The sequence below is a fragment of the Armigeres subalbatus genome, chromosome 3 (genome assembly GCF_024139115.2).
Source record: "Armigeres subalbatus isolate Guangzhou_Male chromosome 3, GZ_Asu_2, whole genome shotgun sequence".
Lineage (NCBI taxonomy): Eukaryota > Metazoa > Arthropoda > Insecta > Diptera > Culicidae > Armigeres > Armigeres subalbatus.
In genome coordinates this window covers 7,427,399-7,444,648 of record NC_085141.1, presented here as the reverse complement: position 1 = coordinate 7,444,648, position 17,250 = coordinate 7,427,399, and the positions used below count along the sequence as shown (strand labels likewise).

The following is a 17,250-nucleotide window of genomic DNA, read 5'->3' as shown; positions in this document are numbered from 1 at the left end:
TGAGCGCGTGTGTATGTGTGAATTTATGTATAATTGCCAATTTTAGTCTAGTTAACTTTTTTGTTCGCATTTAAATTTCTTTCATACATTCGTAGTATAACTGTTTTTTTTATCTGTTTCGCTGTCTAAATATAGTAGTTTTGCGTAAAAAATCACAATGTTTTTCCTATTTTTATTCATATCTGTAACAATTCGCCTCCGGAAAAGTCTTCCATATTTTTTTTTATTTTATTTATCATTTCACGCTTACCTCTTTTATTGGATTTGGTTAGATTCTCTTTAGTCTATAAATTAAGAATGTGTAAAGTACTTACTGAAATCATCTTAATAAAAAAATCGAGCACTCTGGAAAACCATTTGAACTTTTTTTCTCTAACACTGGAGTACGGGAGTTTTGACTTAGTGTTCACTTAGTTGTTATGAGAATTATTTACATTAAATTAGATATGTTATTAATGGAAACAAAAAAATCAAACAAAAACTCAAAACTTTTCGTAAAATATTACAAATGTATTTCCTTAGTTGCCTAAATGTATACTAGATCCGTTTGTTAGAAAAGTGTTATTTTGGTAAAAAAATATTGGAAAATAAATGCCTAAAATATGGTAAATCAATTCTATACAAAAATAATATCAACTTGCATACTCGTTACCATGGCAACGTTGGGGATAACCAAATTCTCAATCGCAGCAAGCGATCGCGTACGCCTTGTGTAAATCGAATTACACTGGTCAAAATCCTCTAACTTGCTTCGGTGTCTAACCTGAACGATTGTGAGTGTGAATATTTCTGTTTTCTGAATGATTGCGACGTGACGGCATATGTTGTGCGTATTTATGCTGCGTTCCCCTTGCTCAACCATTCTAACGTCGCTGGTGATCCGGTGTGCTCTTGAGGATGTCCGGCTGGCCGTGCGAACTGAGCGTGTGGCTGACGTGCGAATTGAGCGTATGTGAGTGGGACGTGAGCGTGTTGTGGGCGTGAGTTGTGTTGGCATGCGACGAGTTGAGCGTATTGTGCGCCGGCGTTCCCGTGCACGAACCCGGGTGGACTCGGGATCTACAAAAAGCGGTTGGGTGAGTTCGGAATGGGATGGACCGTTAGTTTGGTGTGATTTACCTAATACTTCGATGGCTTCCGTTCCTCGTCAGTGTGTTCATCTGCGGCGTTCCAGGAAGGGTATGACCGAGGGCATTCATGTAGTCCGCTATGAGGAGTGTAATCTCCAGAATCTTTGGTTTACTCATGGCGAATAGAAGCTTCTGCTCAGGGCTTCCGGCCAAAGTATCGTCCGCACTGACTACCAGCATAAAATCATCTTGACAACCTCCGAAGGTCATCACAGAGCTGTACGGATATCGTGCGATTGATCCCATAGACGAGAGTTCAAGAACGCTGAGGGCGTCCTCAGAGACAGCCAGCCATGCCATCGCTTGATCGGAATGTCGGGGTTTGGCTTGGAAAAGAGCAGCGCCGAAGAATGGCCACTTCCGAGCGCAAGTCAGGTATATTCGGACGCAATCTACAACGGAACGACCCTTCAACAGGGACCATTTGCCCGCAACCACTTCTTGAAGCTCTTTCAAACCTTCTGACGTGAGCGCGTCTCTGTATCGATATGGATAAAATTTGTCCAACGCTTGCAAGGAACTCGTTTTGGACTTGTCAGCAGCGTAGTCTCCCATATCGATTTGAGCCATCAGTGAGGCTAACTCTAAGGCCAAATCCCGCGACAACGGGAATCGTCCTTGAACAACTGAAATCAAGAAAAAATAGATTTGTTATGGAATTGTCTCCCACTGAGTATTCTGATCTAACCTTGTTGATTGATCTGGTAGCTGAGAAGGAGTCGCTCCTTCTCGGTTTCCAGTTTGGCTGCATGCTTCCAATATAGACGGTTCTTGTACGTTAGCTGAATGACACGCGAGTTTTCGAACTTTCCGGATCCCTTCTCGCGGAGGGCTGTTTCCCACTTGGAGATGACATCGCAAAGCTGAATGAATAAAGTTTAATATGATCAAGTATGATTATTTAGATTATGGATGTAATTCTGCAAATTATGTCGAGTAGCACATATTTCAAAATGATTTTGTCACAAATAATATTGTTGGATAAAAAAAAACCCAGATTAATCCACCTAGCGGTGATGATGCCTTTCTCGTGCGGTAAAAAAATAGTATTTTGGCCATAACTACTAAGCCCATTGTTCGATCTGTCCAATTTTCAATAGGATACAATGGGGCAGGATAATGCGTCGAATGCAGCATGTTGTGAGGGAATCCGTTTAGAGTAAGTGCATTAAAAGTGAGCTAGACTTTTTTACGCGCTTTTTAATGAGAAAAAGTATTTTGGCGATAACTTCCAAGTCCGATCCGGCCAATTTTCAATGGGGCAGTATACTGCGTCGAATGCAACCTGTTATGCGTAAACTGGTTGAGGGTAAGTGCAAAAAAAGTGAGCTAAACTTTTTGCTCTTTTGGTGCGCACACACACACACATACACGCACACACACAGACATCACAGATTGGTATATAACACTATGGGTCTCCGGGCCTTCTATAAAAAGTTCATTTTTGGAGCGAACATATAGCCTTTACGTATACTTAGTACACGAGAAAGGCAAAAACAATGGTCATGGGACTATCCATCGTTCTCAAACAACTGAAAAATTGAATTTGTTACCGGAAGCAGTAAACGGACAGCTGTGAACCTTGTGAAGGACCGAAAGGCAAGAATTTAAGGTTAGAAGATTTTTCTCCTTGATATGTTTATCCAGTGATACTCAGAATTTTGGGTGTTTTTTTTTCTTTCAGTCCGTACGAAATGATAAAAACCCGACTTAATCCACCTACAGTGAACGCAACCCTTCTTACACTTTTGAATGGTTGTGTGTGCCCAGTTCATATTACAATTTCTATGCATATGACCTTCAATTGAATATAAAATAACTGATATTATCATGCTTTTATCGATTTCAAAATAAAAAAAAGGGATATTTCTGGAAATTGAACAATTTTTAAAAAATACAAAAAGACTGCAGATTTGATTTGCCGCCTTAAATGGCAATATTACAGCTTTTGTTTAAGCCCAAAAGAGTTCAAATCGGGTCATAGACGGCTGAGATATTGGTGTGACAATTCTTCATTAGTAGTCTGAAAATATGTCTCAAATTCGTATTTCACAGATATCTCTGAAACCGAATTTCCGATTGCAGAAAAAAATTAATGGGTCCAATGACAAAAACATAGCTTTCGTTTAAAGATAAAATCGCACAAATCGGTCCAAGGACGACTGAGATCTTGATGGGACATATTTTACCAATGTGTGAAGTTGATACATCTAATGCTTTATGTTCGTATTTCAGAGATATCTCCGGAACCCAATGTCTAATTGCAAAAACAAAATACAATGGGTTCAATGGCAAAGTCATAGCTTTCGTTTAAAGATAAAATCATGCAAATTGGTTTACAGACGGCTGAGATATTCATGTGACATTATTATGTTAGTTTTCTGAAAATGCACTTCATGTTCGTATTTCTCACATATCTCTGGAACCAAATGTCCGATTGCAAAAAAATTGACCTCGTACAATGACAAAGTCATAGCTTTCGTTTAGTGTTAAAATCGTGCAAATCGGTCCACGGACGGCTGAGATCTTGATGTGAGATTTTTGTAACGCACACACATACGCACACACGCACACACGCACACACACACACACATACATACATGTGCTCAGTTCGTCGAGCTGAGTTGATTGGTATATACGACTTGGGTCTCCGAGCCTCGGATAAAAAGTCGTTTTTTCAAGCGATCTTTATACCCTTCTTAGAATGTAAGAAGGGTAAAAAGGAGCGACCCGTGGCCAATGTCCATTTCAATACCCTCAGCTGATAGATATATTTGAAAGCTTTAGTCCATGTAGCTTGTTTGATCAAAGTTCATTTTCATTGTGTGAGATGTAAATTAAGGAAAAAACGCCCAGAATGCTGAGCATGAGTTAATCGACATAGACGAAAACAGCTCGCGAAGCGTGGAAGAATTTGGAGAAGTCAGTCTGACCAGGTGAATTGACCTGCTTCATGAGTATGAAACTGATTTAAAAATTTCATCAAATAATTTTCTATTCAAAATTTTTTGAAGAATAGATTGATGCTGTGCGATATTGTGGTCTTCGCAAAAAATATAAGCCAATGGTTAAGGCTCCGGACATCATTATCGACACCATAAAAATCAAGCTGATGCAGGTAGAGTTTCCATCCCGGGACATTCCGGGATAAAAAATCCTTTTTCACTTCAACAGTTGTAACACTACACTGTCAGTACTGTTTCTGCTCACAAATTTTATTTGCTTAAAATGCGCAACGCCAACTTATGAAATAAACCCATACTTAACATATTTTTTTTGACTAGCATCAGTCATAAAAATGCTGGAGAGAACCCCCTCAAAAGGCGCTAACTGATGCTTCTCTCAGCAGCCTGCAGCTCTTTTTTATTCAAACAACAAGTGCAGTCTACCACGACATTTTGAACTTGAACACTACCTGCAAGGCCGGATTAAAGGAGTCCGGAGAGGGGCGTGGCTCTGGTCCCCCATAAAACTTATATGCCAAAACCAACCTTTTTTGTACATTTTGGGGCCACTACAAACTGTCGGCCCCGGGGCCCCTTCCGGCTGAATCCGATCCTGACTACCTGTTATTACCATTTGACGTTTGTACAACAATTTCTCCAGTACATGCGCAGTGCATGTACAAGTGATGTGTACCTTAAAATAATTAAAATGTACATTCCGTGTATTTTAATGATGAATTTAATGTAATGAATGATGAACGATCCAACCTCCCGTTCTTGTAGACGCTGCATGAGGGCAACAGGGACTATATCCAAGGGCCTGACGAACCCTCCCCACGGGCACTGCGAATTAGGGGGCATGTCTAGGACGCGGTGAGGTTTGGAAGTGGGCTCTGCTAAACCCCCTAGCTGCATGAGTTTGCAAACAGACCCTATCAAAGCAATCGCGCGCCTCTTAAAGCGCACAAGCCCAACAGGCTGTCCAATCCTGCCTTATGGGTGAGAGTAGGCTCAGACGACCTTTCCTGACTCACGCTGATCTGGCTCTGAACACGAAAGTGTGAATCCCCGCATGCCGCAAGGCATGTAGAGACAACTATGGGATCGCTTCAGACGACTCCAGTAGGATTCGGCAGTAGCAACAAGGGGACTCAATCGAAATGAGTACCGTGGACCCCCGGTAATATGACCGTTTTTAATCTGAACACTTTTTAATTTGAACCCCGTTGGTTTGAACATCGTTCAAATTAAAAATGGTTCAAACGTCATTTACCACGTGGAATCGAGAGAAGAAAAATGGAACATCGTGAAATGGAACGCAGAATCAAAACAAACCAGCAAAGAGAGCAGCCATAAACCAGTTTTTCTGATGCTTATAGAGTAACCAGAAGTTCAAATTAAAAATGAACCCCGTTAATTTGAATGAGGTACCGTTCAAATTATCGGGGGTCCACGGTACTTCTAACAAAAAACATTTGAGGAGGCAGTAGCGGGTAAGGTGGTGAACCCCTTCGCCAAAAGGGTTTGGCAAGATCTCCTCCCCATAGGTTGGAGACAGGAAAGACGGAGACTAGTATCAGCAGCACCGGAATCTCTACGGCTATGGCTATCAGTACTCTCAACGGGCCACCCGGGATGCCGGTGGTCGTCGAGAAACTCGATGAAATCATTGTTTCGTATCCAGTATTTTGCGCTCGATAATGGTAGCCTCGTGAGTTCCTTTTTGACATTCAAGAGGTAGAAAATATTTACTTCTTTTAATCAATGTAGACTTTGATAAGTTGGAATTATTGGCACTCATTAAGCTTTCAACAAACAAACTAACGTCAAATACCTATTTCTCTTTAAATTTTATAATTTTCACAAATCCATTTTCCACATACTAACACTTTAATTCTATTTTCTAGGATTGTAAGGGCTGACCGACCTGGTGTTAGGTGGGACGCTAAACAGCCTTGACACGACGGCCCTCCGACGAGACAGGAGGTTTGCGCAGGCCCAATAAGCCGCCTGGAAAACCAAACATTACGAACAATATAAGAGATAATGCGACTCGATATAATCGGCAACGACCTAGGCGACGAATAAAGGATCACGATTGGAAGCTTGGAACATGGAACTGCAAGTCGCTAGGTTTCGCAGGTTGCGACTGGATGATCTACGATGAATTACATCCCCGCAACTTCGACGTCGTGGCGCTGCAGGAGATTTGCTGGGCAGGACAGAAAGTGTGGAAAAGCGGGCATCGAGCGGCTACCTTTTACCAAAGCTGTGGCAACACCAACGAGCTGGGAACCGGCTTCATAGTGCTGGGTAAGATGCCCCAACGCGTGATTGGGTGGCAGCCAATCAACGCAAGGATGTGCAAGCTGAGGATTAAAGGCCGTTTCTTCAACTATAGCATCATCAACATGCACTGCCCACACGAAGGGAGACCCGACGACGAGAAAGAAGCGTTCTACGCACAGCTGGAGCAGACATACGATGGATGCCCACTGCGGGACGTCAAAATCGGCATCGGTGACATGAACGCTCAGGTAGGAAGGAAGGAAATGTATAGACCGGTCATCGGACCGGATAGTCTGCACACCGTATCGAATGACAACGGCCAACGATGCATAAACTTCGCAGCCTCCCGCGGAATGGTAGTCCGAAGCACCTTCTTTCCCCGCAAACATATCCACAAGGCCACATGGAGATCACCTAACCAAGAAACGAAAAACCAAATCGACCACGTTCTAATCGACGGTAAATTCTTCTCCGACATCACGAACGTCCGCACTTACCGCAGTGCGAATATTGAATCCGACCACTACCTCGATGCAGAATGCCTGCACTCAAAACTCTCGACGGTGTACAACACGCGTCGTAGTCGGACGCCGCGGCTTAACATTGGGCGGCTACAAGACGGTAGACTAGCCCAAGAATACGCGCAGCAGCTGGAAGTGGCACTCCCAACGGAAGAGCAGCTAGGCGCAGCGTCTCTTGAAGATGGCTGGAGAGATATTCTATCCGCCATTGGTAGCACCGCAACCGTTGCACTTGGCACGGTGACCCCGGTTCAGAGAAACGACTGGTATGACGGCGAATGTGAGCAGTTAGTGGAGGAGAAGAATGCAGCATGGACAAGATTGCTGCAACACCCAACGAAAGCGAACGAGGCACGATATAAACGGGCGGGGAATAGACAAAACTCGATTTCCGGAGGAAAAGCGTCAGCAAGAAGATCGCGACCGTGAAGAGACGGAGCAACTGTACCGCGCTAATAACGCACGAAAGTTCTATGAGAAGTTGAACCGTTCACGTAAGGGCCACGTGCCACAGCCCGATATGTGTAAGGACATAAACGGAAACCTTCTTACGAACGAACGTGAGGTGATCCAAAGGTGGCGGCAGCACTACGAAGAGCACCTGAATGGCGATGTAGCAGACGAAGATGGCAGTATGGTGATGGACCTGGGGGGACGAACGCAGGATATAATTCTACCGGCGCCGGATCTTCAGGAAATCCAGGAGGAGATTGGACGGCTGAAGAACAACAAAGCCCCTGGAGTTGACCAACTACCAGGAGAGCTATTTAAACACGGTGGTGAGGCACTGGCTAGAGCGCTGCACTGGGCCATTACCAAGATTTGAGAGGAGGAAGTTTTGCCGCAGGAGTGGATGGAAGGTGTCGTGTTTCCCATCTACAAAAAGGGCGATAAGCTGGATTGTAGCAACTACCGCGCAATCACATTGCTGAACGCCGCCTACAAGGTACTCTCCCAAATTTTATGCCGTCGACTAGCACCAACTGCAAGGGAGTTCGTGGGGCAGTACCAGGCGGGTTTTATGGGCGAACGCTCCACCACGAACCAGGTGTTCGCCATTCGCCAAGTACTGCAGAAATGCCGCGAATACAACGTGCCCACACATCATCTATTCATCGACTTCAAAGCCGCATATGATACAATCGATCGGGACCAGCTATGGCAGCTAATGCACGAACACGGTTTTCCGGATAAACTGACACGGTTGATCAAAGCTGATGTGCGTAGTTCGAGTTTCAAGGGCATTCTCGAGTCCCTTCGAATCCCGCAGAGGGTTACGGCAAGGTGATGGTCTTTCGTGATTGCTTTTCAACATTGCTTTGGAAGGGGTAATACGAAGAGCAGGGATTAACACGAGTGGTACAATTTCCAATAAGTCCGTCCAGCTATTTGGCTTCGCCGACGACATAGATATTATGGCACGTAACTTTGAGAAGATGGAGGAAGCCTACATCAGACTGAAGAGGGAAGCTAAGCGGATCGGACTAGTCATCAACACGTCGAAGACGGAGTACATGATAGGAAGAGGTTCAAGAGAAGACAATGTGAGCCACCCACCGCGAGTTTGCATCGGTGGTGACGAAATCGAGTTGGTACAAGAATTCGTGTACTTGGGCTCACTGTTGACTGCCGAAAATGACACCAGCAGAGAAATTTGGAAACGCATAGTGGCTGGAAATCGTACGTACTTTGGACTCCGCAAGACGCTCCGATTGAATAGAGTTCGCCGCCGTACCAAACTGACAATCTACAAAACGCTCATTAGACCGGTAGTCCTCTACGGACACAAGACCTGGACGATATTCGTGGAGGACCAACGCGCACTTGGAGTTTTCGAAAGTAAAGTGCTGCGTACCATCTATGGTGGAGTGCAGATGACAGACGGTACGTGAAGGAGGCGAATGAACCACGAGTTGCATGAGCTGCTGGGAGAACCATCCATCGTTCACACCGCGAAAATCGGACGACTGCGGTGGGCCGGGCACGTAGCCAGAATGTCGGACAGTAACCCGGTGAAAATGGTTCTCGACAACGATCCGACGGGCACAAGAAGGCGAGGTGCGCAGCGAGCAAGGTGGATCGATCAGGTAGAAGATGACTTGCGGACCCTCCGTAGACTGCGTGGTTGGCGACGTGTAGCCATGGACCGAGCCGAATGGAGAAGACTCTTATATACCGTACAAGCCACTTCGGCCTTAGTCTGAATAAATAAATAAATAATGGCTGGATCGGACTATGGGCTCAGAAGCTATGGCCAAAATACTATTTTTAACACACGAGAAAAACTCCATCACCGCTAGGTGGATTAATCTGGTTTTTCTAAATAAAATCAAATGCCTGCATCAAACATATTTATTTTTTCTGAATAAAATCAAATTATGCGTGCACTAGTGGGTAGCTCGCTCGCTCTTGCACGGAAGAAAAAAGTACTCAGCGATCATTTTTTTAAACTTACTTTTGAGTTATTTTTTCTCCGCTCCAACACTCTTTCTACTGTTGTCAAAAACAAAAGAGCGAAACAATCCAACGACGCCAGTTCAATACGGGGAGCCAACTTTGAGTTTATTGTCTGAGGTCGAAATTGAGTAAATTAAACCCCCAGTTGGGTAAATAAATTTTCCGTTGGGTACTTTTTTAACATGGGAGTAAAGGCAAAGTAAAAACTTCGACCCCATTTAGCCAATTTTGGCTTACCGTGTTTTCGGATGCTTGTCAGGCACAAAAAGGTCCTTGTCCCACCCCAAGAAGAAGCAACACCATGGAGAACGGAGTGACGTAAATTTCTTAGCATTGTCACTCCCAACGTCTGTACAAATTTATGTCATTTGCTTATGATGATACTCCAAACTTATATTTCCTTCCAACCATCCAACTCCTTGCCATCTATGAGGGCGTCGGTGAGTCGCTGGCCTCTCGTTAAGTAGATGTCATATCATCATTTCCTTCATTTCCTTAGTAACGGAGAAGATGGGCGTGGCCGGCAATGGTAGCTTTCATGCTTTATCATTTTGGACCTCCAATTGGGTTGCTATTATATCCCAAATAGTAATCCATAAGCAATTGGGGTAAGAAAGTTAAAGAATATACATGACAGCTATCAGTATGCAATCTACGAAATACTCCGTTACCACGCAACGCAACGCAACGCTTGTCAGGCACAAAAAGGTAAGTAAACGAAGCATGAATGTTAGCAATTGTGGAATCTAGTAGTCAAATGCTACCAGAATATGATAATTGCAATAATTGATAGGAAAATATTTTAGCGGTCGAACAAAAACAATAATATCTATGTTTGCTTCAATAATTCCGGTGGTTGAAGCAACTTAAAATGGATATTTGATTTAAAAATGCGCACTTTGTGTTTTTGAAAGGAAAGTGCTGCGTACCATCTATAATGGGGTGCAGATGGCGGACGTTACGTGGAGGAGGTGAATGAACCACGAGTGCCATGAGTTGTTGGGAGAACCATCCATCGTTCACCCCGCTGAAATCGGACGACTGCAGTGGGCCGGGCACGTAGCCAGAATGTCGGACAGTAACCCGGTGAAAATGGTTCTTGACAACGATACGACGGGCACAAGAAGACGAGGTGCGCAGCGGGCAAGGTTGATCGATCAGGTGGACCCTCCGTAGACTGCGTAGTGGGCGACGTGTAGCCATGGAACGAGTCCAATGAAGAAGACTCTTATATACCGCACAGGCCACTTCGGCCCTAGCCTAAATAAATAAAATAAATAATGATTTAAAAATAGTTTTCGTTCGCTTCAAATATAACAATATGTTTGCTTCAAACGTATTCATTTTTGGTGCTAGAACAAACTGAACTTTTGTTTGAATTTACCTCAAATATATGCGTGCACCAGGGGGCCCTCCTTTGCCGTGTGGTAAGATGCGCGGCTACAAAGCAAAACTATGCTGAAGGTGGCTGGGTTCGATTCCCGGTGCCAGTCTAGATAATTTTCGGATTGGAAATTGTCTCGACTTCCCTGGGCATAAAAGTATCATCGTGTTAGCCTCATGATATACGAATGCAAAAATGGTAACTTGGCTTAGAAACCTTGCAGTTAATAACTGTGGAAGTGCTTAATGAACACTAAGCTGCGAGGCGGCTCTGTCCCAGTGTGGGGATGTAATGCCAATAAGAAGAAAAAGAAGATGTGCGTGCACCAAGACTTGGTGCTGAAACGTAGAGCGCAAGTGAGCGGCTCGACTTACAAGAAGCTGGCCCAGGAGGTTCTGGGTGACGGCGTCGAGGTGAGGTCGTTAGGTGCGGAAGTGTCTCTGCGGTGTAAAGCAACTGGATGAGGTCACGGAAGCAGACGACATCGTTTCTGCCGTAAAGTCGCAATGCTCTGCCGAGGTGGAGAAGACCTCTGTACGTCTAATCGGTGGACCATTCGGCATGCTGGTAGCCTATTCAGGTTACCGGTTGCGGAAGCCAAAAAGGTCCTGGAGCCAGCTTCAGTGGATCCCATGACTGTAAGGGCCTAGACCGTAGCAACCTGTGTCGTCACTGTGGCGAGGAAGGGCACAAGGCGCACGAATGCGATAAGGCATCAAAGCGCCTTTTCTGCGCCAGCAAGAAGCAAACCCGTTATGGGTGGACCTTCGTGTCCTTTCGGTGAAGCCAATAATAAAAAGCCGTGCAAGTAACACAGCTGAATCTTAACCATTGTGCAACTGCCCATCAGCTGCTGTGGCAGTCGGTCTCAGAGTCGAGGATGTCACCCTCCTGTCCGACCCGTTCAACGTCCCTGTCGATAATAGCAATTGGGTGGTGGACGGGTCAAGGATGGCGGCTATTTGCATGACGGGAAGGTACACGATCCAAAAGTTGGTACAATCATCTGCTGAGGGTGTCGCGATAGACAAGATCAATCGTGTGTTCTATTGTAGCTGCTATGCCACATTTGAGGTCCGGCGATCCCTTTCAGGTCCATGGGTGGAGGACCAATCTTTTCGACAGCGAAGTTTTCACCGCGACCCTGGGACTGGACACCAACGCTGAAGGTCTAGGCGGGGATGCGTTGATAGCTGTCTTATCACGCGCGTGCGACGCCACCATGCCTAGGAAAGCCCTGCCGAGAAATGGCATATGCCCGGTGGCATCTACTGGTGAAGTGCCTCAAGGCTAGACGAAGGATGCAACGTGCCCGCACCGAGGACGAAAGAGTGGATCGCCGTGAAGGGTTTCGACCTGCGAAACTGGCCTTCAACAAGGCCATCAAGAGCAGCAAGAGAGCGTGTTTCGACAACCTATGTGAAGGAGCCAACGCGAATCCGTGGGGTGACGCCTACAGGATAGTGATAGCCAAGACCAAAGGGAGCTCGTCACCCCCTGAACGGTCTCTGGATAGGTTGGCGAGGATTATCGAGGTACTTCCCAGCCGGATATTTGTCCCATGTTAGCTGGGATTCCCTATATACATGGGACAGTTATGCGTATAACGGCAGCCAATCTGTCTTATAGACATGACGGGCATGTTGCTAGAGAGGACCATGCTCAAAAGGCCGACCCCGTACTCAGAGGGTACGAACAGCATGTCAAGCAATCAGAAGGGTACGTCCATGTGGACGCTATTAACTCGGCGGTGAAGACCGCCGAGGTAGCAATCCAACAGAAAAGGCGTGGTATTCTAAACTGTGCGTTAGTGACACTTGATGTGAAGAACTCATTCAACAGCGCAAGCTGGGATTCCATCGCCTTCTCGTTCCACCGTCTTTGCATGTCGGTGGGCAAAGCTATTTCCAGAACTGTGTACTATTATACGAGACAGATGACGGTCAGAGAAGGAAGCACACGCGATCAGCACGGCGGTGGATTGGATGGGCGCTAGAGGCCTGGAGCTCGCTCAACATAAGACGGAGGTGGTTATCGTCAACAACCACAAGTCGGTTCAATATTCGTATGATTCATGTGGCTGAAGTCGCGATTACATCAAAGCGGAGTTTGAAACTGTTTGGGGTCGTTATTGACGACAAGCTGACCTTCGGCAGCCATGTTGACTATGCTTGCAAGAGGACTTTGACTGGTGTTGCGGAATTAACGAGGATGATGTCCAACAATTCCAAGGTATGTACCAGCAGACGTAGGCTACTGGCAAGTCTTGCCGTAGCTATACTTAGGTACGGCGGCCCGTACTGGGCGAGAGCTCTGGGGGTAATCAGTTACCTGCGGAAGGAGGAGAGCACGTACCGCTTGATGTGTCTCAGAGTGATATCTGCCTACTGCACGATATCACACTATGCACCCGGCGTGATTGCGAGCATGATTCCAGTCGGGCTGGTCATCCGGGAAGACGAGGAGTTTTTCGAGCTACGTGGTACCAGAGGAGCCCGTGAACGCATCAGGGTGACTTCGGTTGCCAGATGGCAGCGCGAGTGGGATAACTCTTCTAAAGGTAGGTGGACCCACCGGCTGATACCTAACATATCGAGCTGGGTGGAGAGACCCCATGGAGAAGTTCACTTCCATCTGACACAATTCCTGTCAGGCCATGGCTGCTTCCGGCAGTACCTCCACAGGTTTGGGCACGCGGAGAGCCCCGTCTGCCCTGACTGCCCAGGGGTTGATGAAACAGTAGAGCACATACTGTTCGTATGTCCTCATTTCGGCGTCGAAAGAAGAGCATGATAGACATTGCGGTCGGGATACAACCCTGGTACCTGGTTAGTGGTGAGCATCCTCCAAGTAAGACTAATATGGTGCGTCAGAGAGAGTGTCAGGGTGTGTTAGAGAGAGCACCCAAGTAAGCCTCATACGGGATGAGTGCCTGTGTGAGCGTGAATGAGCGAGTACATTAAGTACTGCCTATTCCCCAGAAGTAATGCTGGGAGGCAGTTCCTGGGGGAAATGATGGGTGGAGCCCAAGGGAGTTTAATCGGTATTACCTTCACTGGTAGAGTCCGACACTCCAGTACACTTCCGTTTGATAGTAAATGCATTCTCCCTAACAAAAGAAAAACCTGCCGTGGAGGGGCAAAGGGATCTTTGATAGTTTTTTGTGCAGGGTAAGTTTTCAACAAGCCCTAGGGAAGCTCACGGAATCCTTACCAGTGCTAGGGACGCTCTTGCGGCAGATACTGGCAGCATAATCTGCTAATTTTAAGATGGGGCCTGACCTGCTTGGTTGATGAACAACTACCTTCTTGGGCCTCCTAAGTCCCGACTGTAAGGCAATCGGCCTACCCTGATTTATATAGGGTTGTGAATCCTTCTCCCCCAGTAACTAGGAGATTTGAGTATGATTTTACCAACACTGTCTTTAAGTCCCACGATCTGACTCTGTCAGCTGAACGGTTTTCACCTCCAACCCTTTATAACGCATTGCCGTATTTTGTTGAGTATTTTCTACCCTTACGCCGGTGTACGGATTAGTGTCAAGTTTTGAAAATTCTCTGTTTTGAATCCTTATTTGGTCGGTTGAAAATGGGTAGAACTAGGATTAGTTAGTTTGGATTTTGCCTCTGACAGTTTCAACAATATCTAAGAAGGGCAGCGCATTCTCAACATCAGCTCAAAGCATCCTAAGTTAATTTGTCCAGTGTTTACCATTGATCCAATCCAGTCCAATTTTAAGTCCACACATCAAATTTCCTACCTGAACTTAAGGTTGTGGTCATGTTCAACATGTGACTCAACATTATCAGTGGATGAATTGCTAAATATTTGGTAATACACCCGATTCTGTTTTTACACGGATGTTTTTTACACGGCCGTGTAAAAAAAATCCATACAAAATTTTTGCAAAGTTGCTCAATTTTGCATGATTTCGAGAATCATATAACTTTTTTTACACGGATTTTCGAATTTGGAACTGAAAACTTTTTTACACGGAACGCATCCCCCATATAAAAAAGAATCTGGTGTACTCCAAACATTTTTTTTTATTTAACTCACCTTAGCCTGCGGATCCAGGTAGTGCTCCAGGTCCTTCTCGATCGGATCGTCGCTGAACAGCGTGAACCCGTTTGCCCCATCGCGGCAGCCGATCTCCTGCGCCAGCGTCGCATGGAACTCCTCGATCGTGGACGACCCATCGAACGAAACCACCTGGTAGGTGCCGTTCATCATGTGCACCGGTATGGCATGCGGCAACGAGTGGTGGTAGGGATTCTTCAGCAGGATCGACAGCACCTCCATCCGCGAGGGTTTCGTTTCGCGACCTCCGTTCTGCATCGTTCGCTCCAGCGCACGCTCGCAGTAGGCCGCGTATTTTCCGCACTCGGTTTTCGAATCCGCGTTGCGTGACAGGTGCAGCTTGAGGTACCACAGGAGGCTATTGGGGTTGGGTAATTTGGAAATTTTAAAAAGTTTCGTAAGAAAATAGGTTTATCAAGAATTTGCTTACCGATTGTTCTTTGGCACAAATAGCGACACGGCAAGCGATAGAAGCTGCCATCCCTGGATAAACGTGTAGGCCGGCGGATTAGATTTGCAGTCGATCGGAGGAACCGCTGGTGCCTACGGTTTATGTGAATGGGTTATGTCATAAATGGTTAAAATTAGTTGAAGGAACCAAACGAAAGTTTCGAACGATTGTTAAATAATAACTCAAAAGGTGAATATGGGCGAAAAAGAGTGATTGATGATTTAGTTAAATATTTTTATCAGCAAACCTCAATTACAGGAAAGAGTAAATAATTTGGTTAGTATGAAGCGAATTGGGGCGCATTGATTATCAAATTGGCTACAGTTGAAATGTGAGTTATCAAAATGGAAAACTTTGGTTAGCAGCCGTTGCTTACACGCAAAACCATAGGAAACAAACGATGAATCAGTAGATTATTAACAGAATATAATTAAAACAAAAAGACAGGAGAACACAAGTTTGATGAGAACACAAGAAAGAGCAAACGAACAAAAACATAAAATAACATTACTGTAATTCCTACCTGAATGGAAGTTGGTGAGCTCCCATTCGCTTGAGATGCATTGCCTTGTAGCGTATCGCAAGTGAACAAACTCTGCGTGGCACACAACAGCAATTGCTGTTGTATTTCGCATTTTGACATTTGGAATTTATTGGTTTTTTATCATTAGCGTAGAATTTTCATATTAAGTTTACAAGCATTCGGGGAGGCGGAGAAAAAGAGAAAGAAAAGAAACATGGTTGGCAAAAATTGAGCATCATTAGTAAGATCGGTTGACTATTGACTCCGAACAGTAACACAGGGCTAATGTGAATAATTTGATGATGATTTCCTCTATCTATTTTGAGACAGACTATTGGTTGAATAAAAGAACTAACATGAATAAAATGGAAATAAAACCAATTTGAACTTCTGGGTACACGACTAGTTTTAAAACATAATAAATAAAGGTTTCTAGAGTAGCTTAAAACCGAAAGAAATCATAGCATGCTGAAATGTTTACAGAAATTCGCATTAACGCATATTTTAACCAGACGTAATTTCCGCTGCCTTCAAACTGACAGCTGTCAATTAACACCAATGGCAAATATCATTCTGAAAACTATCTCCGCTATCGCTGCGTTGATGGATTTACTATCGCGTACATGATTCGATCTAAATATAGCTTTAATGTTTCAGATCTCAAGTGATCGGATCGAAGGAAAAATAGAGGGAAAAAGAGTGTTTTGATATTGAAACCAACGATTAAATCTTTATTGCCACTTGCTCTCGTTCGACGGCTCTATTTTAGTAAACTCCGCGGCATTTTTAAAGAGAATCGAAGGCAGTAGATAGAACAAAAGTTTTTTGAAAATAGGAATAAAAGAGTGAACGTTCAAATAAGATTACTTTAGAAAATAGAAGAATTTAGAACAGAAGAAACTAGAAGCTCGTAAGCGGTGACAGAATAGATTTTTGTAGTGATAGGAAGGTAACGGTACAAAAGTGCCACAAGCGGAAACAACGTGATCAGATCCATGCAGGTACAGTTACTGATTACGATTATGATTAGAAATCGAAATTTTTGGACACCTACTCGTGTTCATTTGTTATTTTTAGTCTAAATATGATTAGCTCGATTTTTTTTTGTCTATTTTCTTTTGTGGGAGGGGAATCGCTAATATTAAGATTTGTTGTTGCAAACTATAGTCGATAATTGGAATGGGGAAGCAGGGACGGATTTTGAATGTATTAATTTTGAAGTACTTCCAGTGCAGCCAGATGTGTTTCAAATGCCAGTTATTTATCTACAAGACTACATTCGATGGAAATTTGTGGCCAGCTACACTGGATATGTGTCTCTGTGTTTGATGCTTAAGCAATGTTAATTTGTTGGCTATGAGTAATGGCTATGAAGAATCTATTCGAAATGTAGGATTGCCAGATACTCATGTATCAACCTCAATGAAATGTCTGTATTTGTCTGTATAGAATATTAGAATAATTGCACAA

General features: G+C 44.6%; 1 protein-coding gene across 1 annotated transcript in view; it reads right to left on the bottom strand.

Annotated features, from left to right (window-relative positions):
* Positions 1–376: 376 nt before the first annotated feature.
* The window catches only part of LOC134220720 (uncharacterized protein CG43867-like), an 840,013-nt gene continuing 823,139 nt past the window's right edge, over positions 377–17,250 (bottom strand). Inside the window, 6 exon segments of the mRNA XM_062699822.1 lie at positions 377–1,059; positions 1,120–1,756; positions 1,819–1,993; positions 14,786–15,164; positions 15,237–15,349; positions 15,781–15,876. Of these exon segments, the coding sequence (XP_062555806.1) occupies positions 864–1,059; positions 1,120–1,756; positions 1,819–1,993; positions 14,786–15,164; positions 15,237–15,349; positions 15,781–15,876 (1,596 nt within the window). The 3' untranslated portion in view covers positions 377–863.